The sequence below is a fragment of the Brachypodium distachyon genome, chromosome 4, assembly GCF_000005505.3.
Source record: "Brachypodium distachyon strain Bd21 chromosome 4, Brachypodium_distachyon_v3.0, whole genome shotgun sequence".
In the NCBI taxonomy this organism is placed as follows: domain Eukaryota; kingdom Viridiplantae; phylum Streptophyta; class Magnoliopsida; order Poales; family Poaceae; genus Brachypodium; species Brachypodium distachyon.
The window spans coordinates 30,843,843-30,859,992 of record NC_016134.3 but is presented as its reverse complement, the minus strand read 5'-3'; the positions used below and the strand labels follow the sequence as shown (position 1 = coordinate 30,859,992).

Here is a 16,150-nt window from a genome sequence, read left to right as displayed (position 1 = left end):
GCTTGATGCAGCAGATTAACCACTCCTCAACACAGTAATGACCAGCAAATACATGGCTTTCATGTTACTAGAATTACTGGAATTGAAACAGCAGTACAAAGCTGTGCAAATAAACTATACACACCAACTTGACTTGACAGAGTTATTCATAGCTTGCCACTCCTTTTATAAATACAAGTCATCCACAGAATGAATGCAGGAGCGGCTAGGCAACAACAATAGGCACTTAAATTTAACAAACAGCCCCTATGTACAATACAGCAAGAACTTGTGCATCCTTGTTTTTTGCCGATTTTTCTTCGTGTGGGCCGTTTTCCTGCCCTTCATTCATGCGTCGCTCAGCAACGCCCCCTCGAAGGACGATCGGGCCGTGCTCTTTTGGGTGGTGTTGCAAGCCTGGACGATCGTGCATATGTCGTTCTTCTCGAGGAACTTCTCGCCGTTGACCAGGATGAGAGGGATGTATTGCAGGACCAGTCTCTTGCACTGTTAGACAAGATACCAAACGATGTAAAAGACTTGCATGGTGTTACATGGAACATGATTAACTGAAAATGCTGGGAGATCTGAGAACATTGTCAAGGAATCTTCAAACGGTGATACCGATTCACCAGAGTGAATCTGGCATATAAGCTACGGCCTAAGAAACATCAAAGGGGCATAGAAAAGAAGTGGCAGATAGCTTACCTGCTGCACATGACCTTCAATCTTGTTGCATTCCTTGAGGAGAATTTGGATAATCTCAAACTACAGAGATATCAATCAAATGGATAATATTAGGGGCAGAACGGGTAAAGTCCAGGGCATCGATGGTGTAAGTGAAACAAAGCAATTACCTCAGCATCAGGATCTTTCAGTTTGGACATAACTTCATCCACGAGATGGTGGCAGAACACGCACGTGCTCTCGCTTTTCACACCAGAGATTGACAGAAGAGCAGTATCCCTGCAGAGGCCATGCTGTTTGCAGAATTCGTCTGGTTTGATCTCAGCAATCTTGGCAAAGAGAAGAGTCGCATAGGAGTCCACCAACTCAACACACTGCAGAGACAGAGAGAGTCCATGCTAAGACAATCTGTTATTATGTACAGTTGCTGTTTCAAAAGTATCTCTCCAGGAAGGCATTTAACAAGAAGCATGTAATAACATCTTTCTATCCAGATGGTAATTTTTCTACAATACGCGGTACTTTATGTGCGCCTAATTATAGAAACAAACCAAAGTGTTCAAAACGATTACCTTCTGCTCCAAAGAGAATGTCTGAGAACAAGCTTCGTGAAGGACCTCCAGCATCTTATCTTGTGATTGTTTCTGACTAAGATAGCTAACGGCTTCATTTGTAAGGTTCTTACAGGCCGAGCACAATGGGTTTCCCCTCTCAACATGGACAGGAATTTTGCTCGAAATTATTTGCTCCTTGTAGGTTTGACCATGCTCTCCAGCCTCATTCTCAATATTGAGAAAAACTGAAAATAAATACATCGGATATCATCATTGATGTTGCTGGCCAAAGAACAATTGTGTACACGAGGAGGAGCATTTTCATAAGAGTAAATCTTCTAGCAATGGCCATATTATTTATCATATTGGTTACGAGGAAGTTAGCAATGTTAAAAACAAGATTGGCTATCCATAGTTACTACTGTATCCTAATACAAGCATGCATGAACTTACAAAGCAAAACACATCATGCGGTGTGGCATGGTCTAAAGAGGCTGGTGCAAGCAGATGGACACGGTAATGGCACAATAAACTTTCAATACCCAACTAGCAGATCATAATATTTCATAGCAGGATATCCTCGGCCGTACTCTCAATCTCAATCCCGATCCGATGCCCAACTAGCCACTAACCAACTAGCATAGCATAATATTTCATAGCAAGATATCCTGGACCGCAATCTCAATCCCAACCCGAATAGCACACCGTCAGCAGCGTACGAATGACTGACGGTTTTTTGCAACAAAAGATGGTAATTCACTAGTACTAATTTCATGTTGTTTCTCAATTCGCACAAGGCAGCCATTGGTTGGTGCAGATTAGGAGAGACAGAGCAAACAAGCATGGTTAGCAGCGCCAGGAATTAAACAAGCCCTGTTGATATTGGACATACCACCTGCAAAAAAAAAAGATATTGGACATACCAGTGGTGCTCCTGCCTTGCGCAGCTCCCACGCTGACGAGCAGCAGCAGGAGGAGGAAGGAGACCGGCACTCTCAATCCCAAACCCATGGCTGGCGCGACCCCCCCTCGTTGACCTGCCATGGAGAAAGTTAGTCAACAGTTACCATAAGAGATTTAGCAATCCAATCGATTATTAGCCGAAAGGGGGGACAGCAGCCGGGCCTGCACATGCATACGGCCCGATCATACATGGAGAAGCCAGATCGGGAGGCAATGATGAGAACCAGAACCCACCGTCGCGGAATCGAAGCCGCCGGCCGGGAAAAAAGGAGGGGACTTTGGTGGTTGGTGGCGCGTTTCGGAGGTCGTCGGCGAGAGGCGTTTCGCTCTGGGAGAGCTGCTGCTTGTTGCGATTCTGCGGGAATCGGTTGCCGGATTATAAGAAGTAGGGCGGCGGGGGGGGATTGGTCTCGCTTGCGGCTCGGATTGGGTTGCGTGGAAGGTTTGGATCCGTGGAGGTAGAAGAAGAAGTTGAGGCGGTTAAGAAAGCCTAACCGTATCCGATGGAGGTCTGTGATTAGTGGCGTGATGACAGTGGGCCTGCCTGTAGCGTCCATGGAGGCCCATTTTTTACTCTGCGGCCCATAGTATCTCATTGTGGGGGCAAGGAGGGGGGGGGGTGGGGGGGGGGGCAGGGAGAAAATGTTGGTGGGCGGGCGAAGCCCAACAGAGAAGATGCATTGAAAATTTGAAATAGCCCAACCATGTGTAACGATGACCAGCATAAAAAGACCTGCTATATGAATTCTAAAAAAAAAAGAACCTGCTATAGGAGATATAATTCATAAGCTAGTTGAGCTAGAGACCATTGTTGACCCTTCAAAATGATACGCCAGACCAGTCTTTCGGAGGTGCTCATAGGGGTAGAGTGTGCGTGCGTGTGTTCATACAGACGAGTGTGCGTGCGTATTTGTGAGCGTCTGCGTCTGTAGTGTGTTTCCTAAAAAAAATTATAACTAAGAATGGACATGGTTCTTCTATACACCAGGTATCATCGTTCGAAGATAGAGATGCAATTCAGAAACCATGTAGATTTACGATTTACAAAGTAACTCCCTCCGTTCATAAATCTCATTGAACTAAAACCACGACAAGAATTTTTTCGAACTAAAACCACGACGAGAATTTAGGAATGGAGTCAGTAACAACTAGAGTACAACAAATAGGGTTTGGCTTGACAGAGAAGTTATCCGGCTACCTAGGAAGGCTATTTTCTTACTACTGAGCAGATTCGGATCTGCTTGTTGCAGCGGTACTGCCTACTGCTGGTTGTGGCTCCGAGCTGATCTGAGCGCATTTCAGGCATTGGCGTTCTTTGCGTGTTTCACTGTCCATACGGTCATGATGCGACCTGTTGGGGATTTGAAGAGGAGGAATTAAAAACCAAGAACGAAGCAGTAGATCTGGACACGGAACGACGGATGCCCCTGATCTGTTCTCTGCGTCGGCGGGCAGCGTCGCTCGCTTGGAGACGCAGTAGTGGAGGCCATGGTCGCTGCGCGGAGGCGTCGATCTGGATAGAGTTGACGGAAAATTGCGGTGGGATAATTTATTCTTGGTTGCCACCATTTGGGTTGTAAAGAAAACTTAACATCAGTGCCAAATTGGTGATATATACTACGTTTTAAATTTGACTTTTGATACTCTGTGGAGGCCTTTAGGATACGAAAGTAGTTGACATTTTTCTTTTCCTTTTCTTGCGCAACTAGGCGCATGTGCACTGATTCTACCTTTAAGTTCTTCAAATTCAAATGATCAAAAGACACAACGGCCAGGATTTTTAAATAACAACAGGCATATGGGATATCGACGGAGAGACGCGCTCTTGTTAGCTGTAAATCCTAATGGACCGTTGACTCAACATACCATTCTCAAAGTCAAACTTCCCCAAATCCCTACTATTTAATCTCCTTCCAATTCTTGCTCCTTAACATAATCCATCCATCCATCCATCCGTCGTCGTCGAGGTTAATTATTACGGAGTGTTCTGGAAGAGCCCATTGCCTTAGTACTCCAACACTATTCGTAGCAAGCTTCTCCAGGTCAGTGCTCTCTAAGTGTAAGCAGCTGCCTGCAGAAGCAGCACGGGGAAGATGCTGCCATCCACAGCTAAGGGAGCTCATGGAATTCGGGAGCAACCACATAGGGAGGTGGAGGCAGCCAACTCCCCCATCGTCGTCCGTCAGGTGCTCATGGTACGGTAACATGCTTACAAATACATCATCTCTTTGGGTCTGTAGAATTTGCATAGAAATTTTGTAGGATTCTATTTTGTGTGTGTGTTTTTTTCCTTCTAGAATGATCCGTTGGAGTGAGAAATGGTGGTATTCCTAGGGATGAGTTTAGAGGATTCCATTTATTAGGAAATTTCCAAATGTGGTCCTAAAATGGTGCTAGAAGATTCCCAAGTGTTACTTTCTCATGCTCCTATTTATTCCAGTGTTTTTATGTGCTGCAACCAAACAATGTGCCATGCATATTTCTATCTTTGTTTTTTGGTTATTGTAGAAACGTTCCATGTCATCCGATTTCTAAAATTTTCATATGCTTGCAAATTTCCAATTCCTAGGAACTAAAGAAGCCGAAAAGTTTGTTTAGGGACATAACAATGATTATTTCTGCAAGATTTTGGAGTCAATAGAAAATCAAACAACCCATAAAGTAAATATTCCTAAAGATCCCAATCATCCTAATTCCGTTTTTATAGAATCAAATAATAAAAGTTTTAAGGATTTTTTTTCACCATGAATTTCAAATCATCCAAAATGATTATGAAACAGTTTTAATCAAAGAAATGTTTGTAATCCACTGGTTTGCACTTGTAATCCTATCAAATTTCAACGTTTTCCTATTTATATATTTTTCATTCCCACAATGAAGAAGGCCCTCCAATAATACCCCATCGTCGTACAGGGTCGGCGATAAAATAACGCATAAATTTTTTTGTTTATTTAAACCGACCCTACAAATTTTAACTTTAAGTGTGATGGTGTACAATGAAAGCAAGATCGACTCTTAGGGCGACTCTTATTTGAATTAGCTAACATGGAGTTAAAAGAAATATATATGAGAGAGAACATAAGTACATAACTGTTCTTAGCGAAGATTGAATAAGAGTCTGCTAAAACTCAACATTTTGACGTCATGGTATTTGATACTAGCAAATTATTCAGATTCAGTTTAAAAACATGATCCGTTATTTTCTTTTTCTTATTTCTCTCCTCTTTGCATCATTCATTTTCAATTAAGAGTCAACATTCACGGATGCCCTAAGATTTAGCGGTAAATAAAGGTTATGTGACTCAGAAATGATAGGATAAATTGCTTTTGAATACAAATTTAGTACTCTGATCCACATTAATTGTATCAAATTTTTCCAAATATGGATATATCTATGCCTAAAAAGCGTCTAGATACATATAATGTTTCGACAATTAATATGGATCGGAGGGAGCGGTAAACATTAATGTTGTTTTGTATAATCAAATATTTTATTGGCCATTTGGCCTAAAAACTCATACACCCGTATCATACTAGTCAAACTAATAGTTCGCGCAAAAACGAGCTATCTCAGATGAATGGCTTGTGGGCTCGTGGCTGACACGGCCATGGCTGCGCTGCTTGCAGCTGACGAGCCTGGGGATCGAGCCCCAGTTCCTCACCTTCAACCATGTCACCATGGAGTCGGAGAAGTGCATCTGCGTCCGCGAGACCTCACCGCACAACAGAATCCTCATCATCGACATGGTCACGCGCATACCGCAGCCCCTCCGCCTGCCCATCGCCGCTGACTCCGCTCTCATCAACCCCGACACCAGTATCGTCGCGCTCAAAGGTACCGCCTGGATCTATTACTGGGGCTGTTAATTTTGCATAACATCAGGTTTTGGCTTGGGATTTGTTAGTTTTGTGTGGTGATGGCAAATTTGAGTGGTGGTTTTTCAGTATAATGTCGCAGGCACCATTCTGATAGATATGCGGGAAAGATTCTGACAGTGTATATACCTATGTGATGTGGACATATGGAAACAAAGTTACAAAGGAGAAAACTGGAGTTATTTGTTCTGGAGAGAATGTTTCGATTCTTTTGGTATGTACTGGAGAGTAGTGTTATATACCTATGTGATCTGGTAAATCGGTTATGATGTTTTTCTATGTAAAATGCTTCCTTCAGATGCAATACCATTATCATTAGTGATAATAATAATAATAATATAGGGTGATAGTGGCAAGGCTCTGTTTTCTCGTTATCAGAACTGTCCTAACTTTAATCATTTAAGTTAAAAAAACAGGTTCCTTATACCGACAGCACAGGTCTGGGTACCTAGATAGTTGCTTGGGAGGAAAAATAATAGCTGAATTGATAAATATTCAAAATCAAACTTTACAAGCTGTTAACTTCAATCTACCTCAGGAGTTTGCTAAATTTTACAGCCCGATTACCTGGAACAGTACATGATCACCTGCAAATCTTCAATATTGAAGCTAAAACAAGAATGAAGAGGAAAAATATGTGTGAGGAGGTAAAATTGTCCAAGTATTCTTGATCCTTCTATTAAAATGATGATATAGCTACAGTGTTGCTTGACATAATATCCCACATATCTGCTATGTTTGCCATTTCAGGTTGTGTTCTGGAAATGGATCACCCCAAAGTTGTTGGGATTGGTAACGCAAGTATCAGTTTATCACTGGTCTATTGAAGGTTACTCCTTTGACAAATCACAATGTTCGCTCTTTAAGTACTATGTCCAGCTTTGCATGATTTGGCTGCTATGTACACAAAACCAAGGTACTAATCATTACTTTCTTTTGTTGTAATAAAGGAGATGCTGAACCCATCAAGATGTTTGATAGGACAGCTAATTTGGCCAACACTCGGATTATCAACTACCGTTGTGATCTGGCAGAGAAATGGCTTGTGCTTATTGGATTGGCATCTGATGTTCCAGAGGTACGCCCACATAGGACATTCTCAATAATTATCATCAGAACTGTATGAACTGTTCTTTTGTATAACTGAACACGATATGGAGATCAAAATTCCTATTATACCCCTTCTGCAATTGTTTATTCTACTCCTTTTATGATTTTGATCACTGTTAGTGTAAAAGGCTATATAAAATAGTTCTGCAAAATCCTAAGCATGTACTGTTGTGAGCTAACGGAGAAAGCTGTTATAGGCATTTATAAAACGATACTGCTTTGATTAGTTTGTTATAAGCGCTTCTATATCGATGAGCTTTACTTTTCACCTTTCAGAAGCCGCACTTGGTGAAGGGAGATGCACAACTTTTTTCTGTAGATCAGCAGTGTAGCCAGGCACTTAGAGCCCATGCAGCATGCTTTGCAACATTTAAGGTACTGTTCAGTTACTTTGTGTTTATTATTTTCTTGTTTCACTTATAGTAGTATTTATCAGTGGTACTTGGGTTTCCCTGTCCAGGTTCCTGGCAATGAGAACCTATCAACCTTCATCTGTTACGTCTCAAAGGCAACTAATGCTGGACATACTTTTGAGTTGCATGTTGTTGAATTGGGTGCACGGACAGGTTTGCATTTGGAACCGTCAAGTTCTATTTTTGATCCTTTTGTTTTCACTAAAAAAAATGGTAGAGCAAACCTGAGAAAAGTACCATTTTGTAAATGTGCCAGTGTTCTTTATCCACCATACTTTGTCGTTCAATGTACCCACTGAAAATTTGTTCTACACTATATTCTTTCTTGTATGCTATTGCTACCCTTTTTCCCAAGGCTCTTTTGCTGCCACTTGAATTCATCCCCCTGTTCCTACTTTTTGTGATTGAATTAATCATTGCAGAGGAACCTGGCTTTTCCAAGAAGCAAGTCGGTATCTTCTTCACACCACGTCTCCTGATTGATGCTTCTCTAGCCATGGAGGTGTATTTTAGGCCCCAATGCATGTGTGAATACCCTGTTAGATACCACATAATAGATCTGATTTATTTTATCTTCTTCTGATTACAGTTCTCTCAGAAGTATGGCCTTATCTCTGTAATTACAAAGCTTGGCGTTTTGTTCATATATGACTTGGAAACTGCAACACAGGTTTATAGAGATAGAATCACTTCAGATCCTATATTGTTGACGGCAGAGTCTTCTACAACCGGTGGATTTTATGCCATCAACACGAGAGGACAAGTTTTACATGCCACAATTAATGATGCAACCATTGTGCCTTTTGTGAGAATTCAAGTATACATGCTCTCCTGCACTTCTCCAATTAATTCATGCACTGATGCATATGCCTTTTTATGCATTTTAGTGCATGCAGTTGAACAACTATAAGCTAGCCGCAAATCTCGCCAAAAGAGCTAATCTTCCTGTGGCAAAGGACTTGGTGAGCTCTACGCTTTAATTTTATGAATGATGCTTTTACTTCCATGGGACTTGCTCCCTTCTTTGCTTTTTTTTTTCTCCCACACACCTAAATTTGCTCTCTTTTTACCTATGAATTTACTTTTGCAGAAATTGTTTCTACTAGTTATGTTAGTAGTTCGATCATTGCCAAGTTTTTAAACTATGCCTTACTAATTTCATCGTGTTCCTTAGGCAACATGTTTACGCATCTTCCCAGTCTGCACCTATATTCCTCCTGAATGAGCACTTCAGTCTTGCAAAACTGTTTTTACCTAATCACCTCTCAGCGCATCTCTAGTTCGTAGTCAAAATGTTATGCTTTCATGATATTTTTTTGGTAGTTTCCAGTGATTGTTTTCTTAGTGACATTATCATTTTCTCTGTGTATCTTGTTCGACTAACTATTTTGTCTAAGTGGTATTGGAATATTTAGCTTGTGCTGTGGTATTTTACTAGTCCAGGAATCCCATATGTACAATTAACCTTGCATTCACGCAAATCCTGGAATATTTGCATCAAAATGAAATAACGCTAGTCTAGGTCATTTGGATTTACATTTCATTATCTCATTTTGATGCTTAGTATTTCCTTTGATATTGTGAATGCAGGTTGTGCAAATATTCCAGGAACTGTTCTCCCAAACAGAATACAAGGAAGCAGCAGAACTGGCTGTAGAATTCCCTCAGGGTCATCTACGTACTCCCGAGACCATTGCAAAATTCAAGGTGCATGCCGGTCTCGTTGCCTATGATTTTTTTCGAGAAGGCCAATATCATATATTAAATCAACCAACACTTACAGAACCATACTTAAAGTAAAATAAAATTACACGCAAGTTCTTGTAGGTAAACATCGATGTCTTCCTCCTACACTCGCCGGTAGTGCGCCGTGAGCAAAGCTCGATGCTGCCTCTGAACCTCCAAACGACGTCAGAGCAAGAAAAATGTTGTTGACATAGTAGCCGGGAAGCCATCGGACGGAGCCAGAAGACACCGGCAACAGTGATCTAAGAAACGAACCACTTTCCCGGAGAAGAAGGTGACGAAGGGGGTTGGATGACCATCCTAGATCCGGTCAGACAGATCCGAGAAGACTTAGCCTCACTAACTCCACGATGTGGTCGAAGCTGGCCGAGCCTCGCCTATCGGAAAAGGAACCAATAAACCGAAACACGTAGACTACCTGAAAAACACAAACACAAAACTAGATCCATCACTCCGGAAGAGTAGCGACCAACCAACCTTATTCTTGACCCGCACAGTGCCACCACTACCACCATAGCGCCGCTGCGGGTTGGCCAAACCTTAACTTTTGAGAATCTACTATAGCACCAAGCGTAGAGGAGGTATGGAAGTCATTGCTTGCCGGCCGGCCGGCAGGAAGAGATGCAATCTGAGGATGGCGGCTAGGGCACGTATGGGACTCAATGAAAATGACACGCAGCTGGGCGTGTTCGAGAAAAAAAAAGGGCACGTACGGGAGATGAGTCCGTTAGGTGTGAGATAGAGTAAGCTTTTGTTTGTTGCCTATGATTGTAAGCTGTTAACATTTGCTTACCTCCTTTATACAGCTATGCTGCCACCTTTATATCTACCGAGCCCAAGCTGCATTACCAAGTGTGCTTGCTGTCTGGTCCTACAGAGTACAAATCATTATAGCTCTTACTACCATCTGAATTTTTTAACCAATGTGACTACTATGATAGAATGTCGAACAATTCATACTCTTTATTAATTAAAACTTGATTTTTTATTTACCACACAGAAAGTCATGGTAGTTACATGGCAGTCCTTGCTTGGAACTAGAGTCGGATAAGAGAAATGCAAATACCAAAAAAAGTACCATATTTACATTTTACACATGTACAATCAATCTTCTCAAAGTCTAGGTTCTACTTCTGTGCTCACTGTCATGAACCTAGCTTAGAAATCACAGAGAAAGGTAATTGGGGAGGAAAACTGGGGTTCCGAAGGTAGACATCTGATGGTAGAGATCGGAATAATGCCAATAACACTCTGGTCCGTGATACTCAGTTGCTGTTTGTGTGCTTCTAATGCAGATTGCTCCTCTTCAACTTGGGCAAGCATCTCCACTCCTGCAGTACTTCGACACATTGCTAACTAAATCGAAGCTCGATGCTTACGAGTCTCTTGAGTTATCTCGACTTGCTATTAATCAGAACGGGAGGAACCTTCTGGAGGGTTGGTTGGCAGATGAAAAGTTAGAGTGCAGTGAAGAGCTAGGTAATTTTGTTAAGGTAATGTGGGTGTTGTGCTGTGTTTTTTTTTATTGCGCAGATTTCCTTCACTACTTCACTCCTGTGTTTAGATTGCTCACTAATCAGTACTTCTGCTCTTTGGTGTAGAGAGTAGACAATGATCTTGCACTGAAGATATACACAAAGGCTAGGGAAAACCCCATAGTCGTGGCCGCTTTTAGTGAAGGGTCTATCTTGTCTAGCAACATCACCCCCGGGCCTTCTTCAGGTTAGTGCTATCCCAAATGTTTCTTCCTGGTTCCACTTCTGAACGTTCTCTGGTGCGACTACTAAAGTAATTATGATGTGAACGTGTGGTTCAAATTTCAAATACCCAACATATAATCTTTCCCTAAGGAGCCAAAAAAAATGCATTTTCAATTAGTTTTTTATGGGTGTGGATATACAATGGTGGACAAGTGTCACTGCATTTCTTATCTATGCTCTATGCATGGTTTGAGTAAAGGCAAGTTCACACTGTAGGCTTCCTTTCTCTCGATGCATATGCAAGCGCTAATTTGGTAGGGTGGTAGAGTTGTGTGGGTGCAGACTCCATGCACATGGGTTTTAATCCCGGTACTTTTGCATCACACTTATGTTTCTGACTGTTTGCTCATTTATTGTCCTGTATGGCTGTATCTGCATGGAAACAATTTTTCTTGAGTTTTTCTGTTAACCATTCTTGTTTTTTGGTGGAATTACTGTAGGCTGTATAAGCTCACACTTTGTACCAGGCCTTATTCAAGAGTTCTTTTGTCTTTTGTGTTTTAGAAATCGCAGACCTAGCAAGTGAAATTGAAGCCCTTGAGCGCATATTGAGTGATGCAAGTGCACAGCCAACAAGGCTGTCTTATGCACTTCTAAGGTCTGTTACAAATAATTTCTCTAAAGTTATTGGGCATGGTGGATTTGCAGTAGTTTACCAGGTATGCTTTGCTCTTTCCTATTAGTATACATATGAGTTGTTCTTGATTTCCTTACAAATAGTTATTTTTCATATATCTCCCCATTGGAGCAAAATGCTCATGACAGTGCTAATGCCTTGAATAACGCAGGGAGTTCTTCAAAACGGGAAGATTGCTGTTAAAAAGCTTTCCATATCAGATGGTTTTTCTGATGAGCTATTTGTGGACGAGATTGAGTGTTTAACAAAGGCAAAGCACAATAATGTAGTAAGGTATCTAGGCTATTGTGCAGATACACAAGGGGAATTGATGGAATTCAATGGAAGGTGTGTGATAGCAGAGGTACCAAAAAGGTTGCTCTGCTTTGAGTATGTCCCCAATGGAAGCCTTCACCGTTATCTTAAAGGTATAGTCGCAACCCTATTTTCCAACTAGCATTTGTATAAAACAAAGTAGCAGCTTAAATTTCAAAATTATTTTCCTTAAGTATTTATGATCCAAGTAGTATTTCAGATAAAATTCAAAGTTCGACCACGCACTAAAAATAACCAAAAAATAATTCTAGCACCCCTCGTTGCCTCCCCACCAGAGAAAGTAGTGTCTCAGAAGGAAGTAACTCAGCCTGGAAGCACGTGGCTGCCCATACAGCTGATCAGAATGCAAAATCCCAAAGGGCTGGCACTAGTGTTGTACAAATTAGATTCCAGAAAATATAAAATTCCATAAATTTGTCCGACTCTTTTTTCCGTTTGAACTGTCTTGTTTTGACCTTCATAGAAGTACAATTTTCTGTTTTTCTTGTTTTAATATAAGCCGGGCTGAATAGCCTTTATTCCAATAAAAAAAATTGAATGCTCTTCTCTTTCCATTTACAGGAAAACCTTGTGGAGATGAATGGCAAGTACGTTATAAAATAATTAAGGGAATCTGTCAGGGTTTGCAGTATCTTCACAAAATCCGCATTAATCATTTGGATCTCAAGCCTGGTAATATTCTGTTGGATGTTGGCATGGAACCAAAAATTGCAGACTTTGGTTTGTCAAGATGCTTTGATGAAGAACAGTCCAGAGTTTTCACTAAACACGTTTATGGAACACCGTAAGCTAGCCTCTTGAGAACTCTGTTTTTTCTCTCAATGTCAAGCTCTAAAATCTGCGTTGTGCTATGATACTACCTTATTGTCATGCAGGGGATATATTGCACCAGAAATTATAAACAGTGGAGAAATATCATTCAAGTCAGATATATTCGCTTTCGGCATTATAATGATAAAGCTATTAACGGGGCACAACGACTATGATATTGAACGTGTAAGGAGAATTTACTAAACAATCTTTAATTGATGTTGTCTAGTCATCAATTTTTTGACATTTTTTCATTGTGTGTTGAGTGCAAATGTCAACTGCATTGGTGTCATCTAAAACTATTATTGGAAAATACTTGCTCTATATTTTTGCTTGCTATTTTTTTAGAAGTCTTTGAGATGCTACCTTGATCTCTGCAAGTTCTATAGTTGATATAAAAGGACAGAAACACGAGAAATTTTTGTTCAAATTATTCAACTTACATAAAAAATATTACCAAAATTTGACTTATTCAAATCCCACCGTCATAAGAACGATGAATAATCATCTTCTCTTTTCCAGTTCTGAATCATTTAATTAACCTTCCCATGCATTAAGTATCACTTCATATTTCAACACGTGGATATTGTGATTTATCTTCGTAATTTGCAGTGGCATAAATCATTAAATAGGGACTGCCCACAAGTGAAAAGATGCATTGAAATAGCCCAAGCATGTGTGGACGATGACCAGCATAAAAGACCTGCCATAAGCGAGATAATTCATAAACTGGATGAGCTGGAGACCACTGTCGACTCTCCAGCTATCAATTAATTGAGAATGGACATGGTTCTTCTATATACCAGGTATGATCATTTCAAAGATAGAGATGCAATTCAGAAACCCTGTATATTTACAATTTACAAACTAACTCAACAAATAAGGTTTGCTTTGGCAGAGAAGTTATCCGGCTACCTAGAGAAGGCTGGTTTCTTACTAGTGAGCAGATCTGCAGAATGGGGAGTGCAAGCAAAGAGGCAGGGTTGCAACTTGCAGGGAACAGAGCAGATTCAGACCTTGGTGCAGCGGTCATGCGGATTGTGGCTCCGAGCTGATCCGGACATTTCAGGCATTGGTGCTGTTAATTTGCGTGTTTCACGGTCCGTATGGTCGTGATGCGATCCATTAGATCGCTTCGACTGGGAAAAGAACCGACTGGTGTACCTGGTACCTAAAAAATTTCAAACATTCTTCAGTTTTCGAGTGAAAATGGGACATTGCTCCTCCTCCTATAAAAGAAGAAGAATTCGAATAGTTGATGGCTCGAGGTTGTCTATGATCACCGCTGGGACAGTGATGAAGTTGATCGAATTTCTGTGCTAATATAGCCAGAGCTCAGAGGATCGTTGATGATTGACGATGTAACTCCAGTTGAAACAAAACGTGTTGATCAACTCAGTGGAAAGAGAGGAACCGCTGTATCCTTCCTTGTTCATGCTAGTCTATTGGGAAAAGAATGAATGTAATCAGGAAGGGGCAAAATGGCTCCAGGGAACACATGGTTCTGGAATGAACTAAAAAAATGTCGGTTTTGATTAAAAAAAAGTTAGACATGAACCTCGTTTGCTATTTTCAAATGCCATTTTCTTTTCGTTCTTGCAAAACAAAAATGCCATTTTCTTTCTGGACTGTGAACTGTCCAATAAGTTTTGCTTTACAGACTACAGCTTCTGTCCACAGCACTACTACCTTTTACTTTTTCCAGATTACTTGCACAACATTTACTCTTTGAAGATATGTCAATGTCACGCATTTTGTCGACACAGTCAAGAGTTTGTCCATGTCTGTTTCGTCCTGCCTGCCCAAAAAGGCTTCTAGAAGTGCCTGCCATCAGTGAATTCGAATTAATCAGCAGATGCTTTCTAGAAGCGGCTCGTGATTGGTGGTTTATGTGCATATATTTATATATACACGAGCAACACGACAAGCTGCTCTTTGCTACAACTGCTGCTAGGAATATTCAAACTTGGTCAACACGACAAGCTGCAAGGAAGCTAGCTCCAAATGTCAGTTTAGACTTGAGAGGAAGTTTCCAATGTTCCTTTGCGTGTTGGGTGGCAAGGAGTAAACTAAAGTAAGTGGAAAGCTTTAGAATTAGTTTCCAGAGTACGTCTTGCAATGAGTCATTTTTAATCGATGGTAGAGCTCTGGTCAATTCCTTTTTGCTCTCTCTCGATCTAGCACAGATATTCCTTTTTGGACTCTCTGCAGGTGTGAAATGCGTTGTCTTCTCCCCTTTGTTCTTAACCGTTTTGACCAGCTTTCGTACCATATAGTAACTCTCACTAGTGTTTATGTGAGATTCTTTTTACGCGAGAAGATTCTGCGGTGGGAATGTTCAGATTATATTACTGTATACTTCTTCCGTCTCATGTTAAGTGACTCAAATTTGTCTAAATATGCTTGTATCTATGCCTAAAAACGTTTAGATACATATAATACAAACTCATTTAATATGAGAGGGAGGGAGCACAATATAAGACTACAAAACCTGAAGGCGACAGAGCTGAAGATGACGTAGAGAGTGACGGCTGAAGTCTGATGGTGGTTGAGCTAGTTAGTCACACTGTGATTATTCTGTCAAGTCCACTCACATGGTGTAAAACTGATCAGCTAACTATAGACAGCCACAAATCATCAATACGGGTTGAGGCTATAATGAGCCCTCGAGTACCTTTCTAGCTACTAGTAACCGCAACATAAACACCAGTTAACCACGAGAAAAAAAAAATCAGGTCAAAACTCTCTTTACCATACAAATTTGATAGAAATCATGTTCACAAAGTTTCAAAAAATTCCTACAAAAACTGGAGATGTGACGTTCCACAAATATGCAAAATTTTCAACTCGGAACTTAATTTCTCAACGAGCCACAACATAGAGAAAAAATGGAATTAAAAAGATTAAATATACAAATGAATAGCGCCAAACAATGAATTATTGCGGTTCAGGCTGATTTCATTTTCTCTGCTACTAATCGCAGATAAGTTTGGACTTAAATTTCATCATATACATATATAAAAGAGTAAATTTCATAGAATCACAGGTTTCGAGTCAGTCATCTCGACGAGCCCCAACTTTTGCTAATTTGTCCGCGTAACCACATGTTTTGTTCAAATTGTCTCACATCACCCAAAAAAACGACTTAACCCATTTTGACAGTACTTCTTGCATGTGGATCCCGCATGTCAGCCGTCACGTGCTTTTCATTGAACCCCTCGTCTTTTTTTTCTCATCCCCTCGTCTCCCCGCTGCCTGCTGCCTCTCCGGCCAGTTGATTTTGGAGACGTGCCTCCAGGT

At 40.9% G+C, this 16,150-nt stretch overlaps 2 protein-coding genes across 6 annotated transcripts; one reads left to right on the top strand and one right to left on the bottom strand.

Annotated features, from left to right (window-relative positions):
• Window positions 1-12: 12 nt before the first annotated feature.
• Window positions 13-2,667, bottom strand: LOC100827618 (prosaposin). Its single transcript, XM_003577789.4, has 6 exons — window positions 2,418-2,667; window positions 2,144-2,257; window positions 1,239-1,465; window positions 837-1,040; window positions 688-747; window positions 13-486 (listed from the first exon to the last, which is right to left on the bottom strand). Exons 2-6 carry the CDS (start codon window positions 2,229-2,231, stop codon window positions 328-330), a joined length of 738 nt encoding a protein of 245 aa, XP_003577837.1. The 5' UTR covers window positions 2,232-2,257; window positions 2,418-2,667; the 3' UTR covers window positions 13-327.
• Window positions 2,668-4,142: 1,475 nt separating this feature from the next.
• LOC112272369 (clathrin heavy chain 1-like) lies at window positions 4,143-14,407 on the top strand. Of its 5 annotated transcripts, none has more exons than XM_024462972.1 (19): window positions 4,143-4,378; window positions 5,811-6,018; window positions 6,618-6,706; window positions 6,810-6,888; window positions 7,013-7,137; window positions 7,446-7,544; window positions 7,630-7,735; window positions 8,005-8,084; window positions 8,172-8,399; window positions 8,470-8,544; window positions 9,173-9,289; window positions 10,624-10,821; window positions 10,930-11,050; window positions 11,593-11,747; window positions 11,877-12,132; window positions 12,602-12,824; window positions 12,916-13,036; window positions 13,463-13,656; window positions 13,749-14,407. In XM_024462972.1, the coding sequence occupies exons 1-18, from the start codon at window positions 4,277-4,279 to the stop codon at window positions 13,622-13,624; spliced, it is 2,544 nt and encodes an 847-aa protein (XP_024318740.1). In that variant the 5' UTR covers window positions 4,143-4,276; the 3' UTR covers window positions 13,625-13,656; window positions 13,749-14,407. The 5 variants fall into 5 exon arrangements, with proteins under 5 accessions (XP_024318740.1, XP_024318739.1, XP_024318738.1 ...); XM_024462971.1 differs by having other exon boundaries at window positions 7,010-7,137; XM_024462970.1 differs by having other exon boundaries at window positions 6,810-6,975; window positions 7,046-7,137; window positions 8,172-8,387.
• The last annotated feature ends 1,743 nt before the right edge of the window (window positions 14,408-16,150 follow it).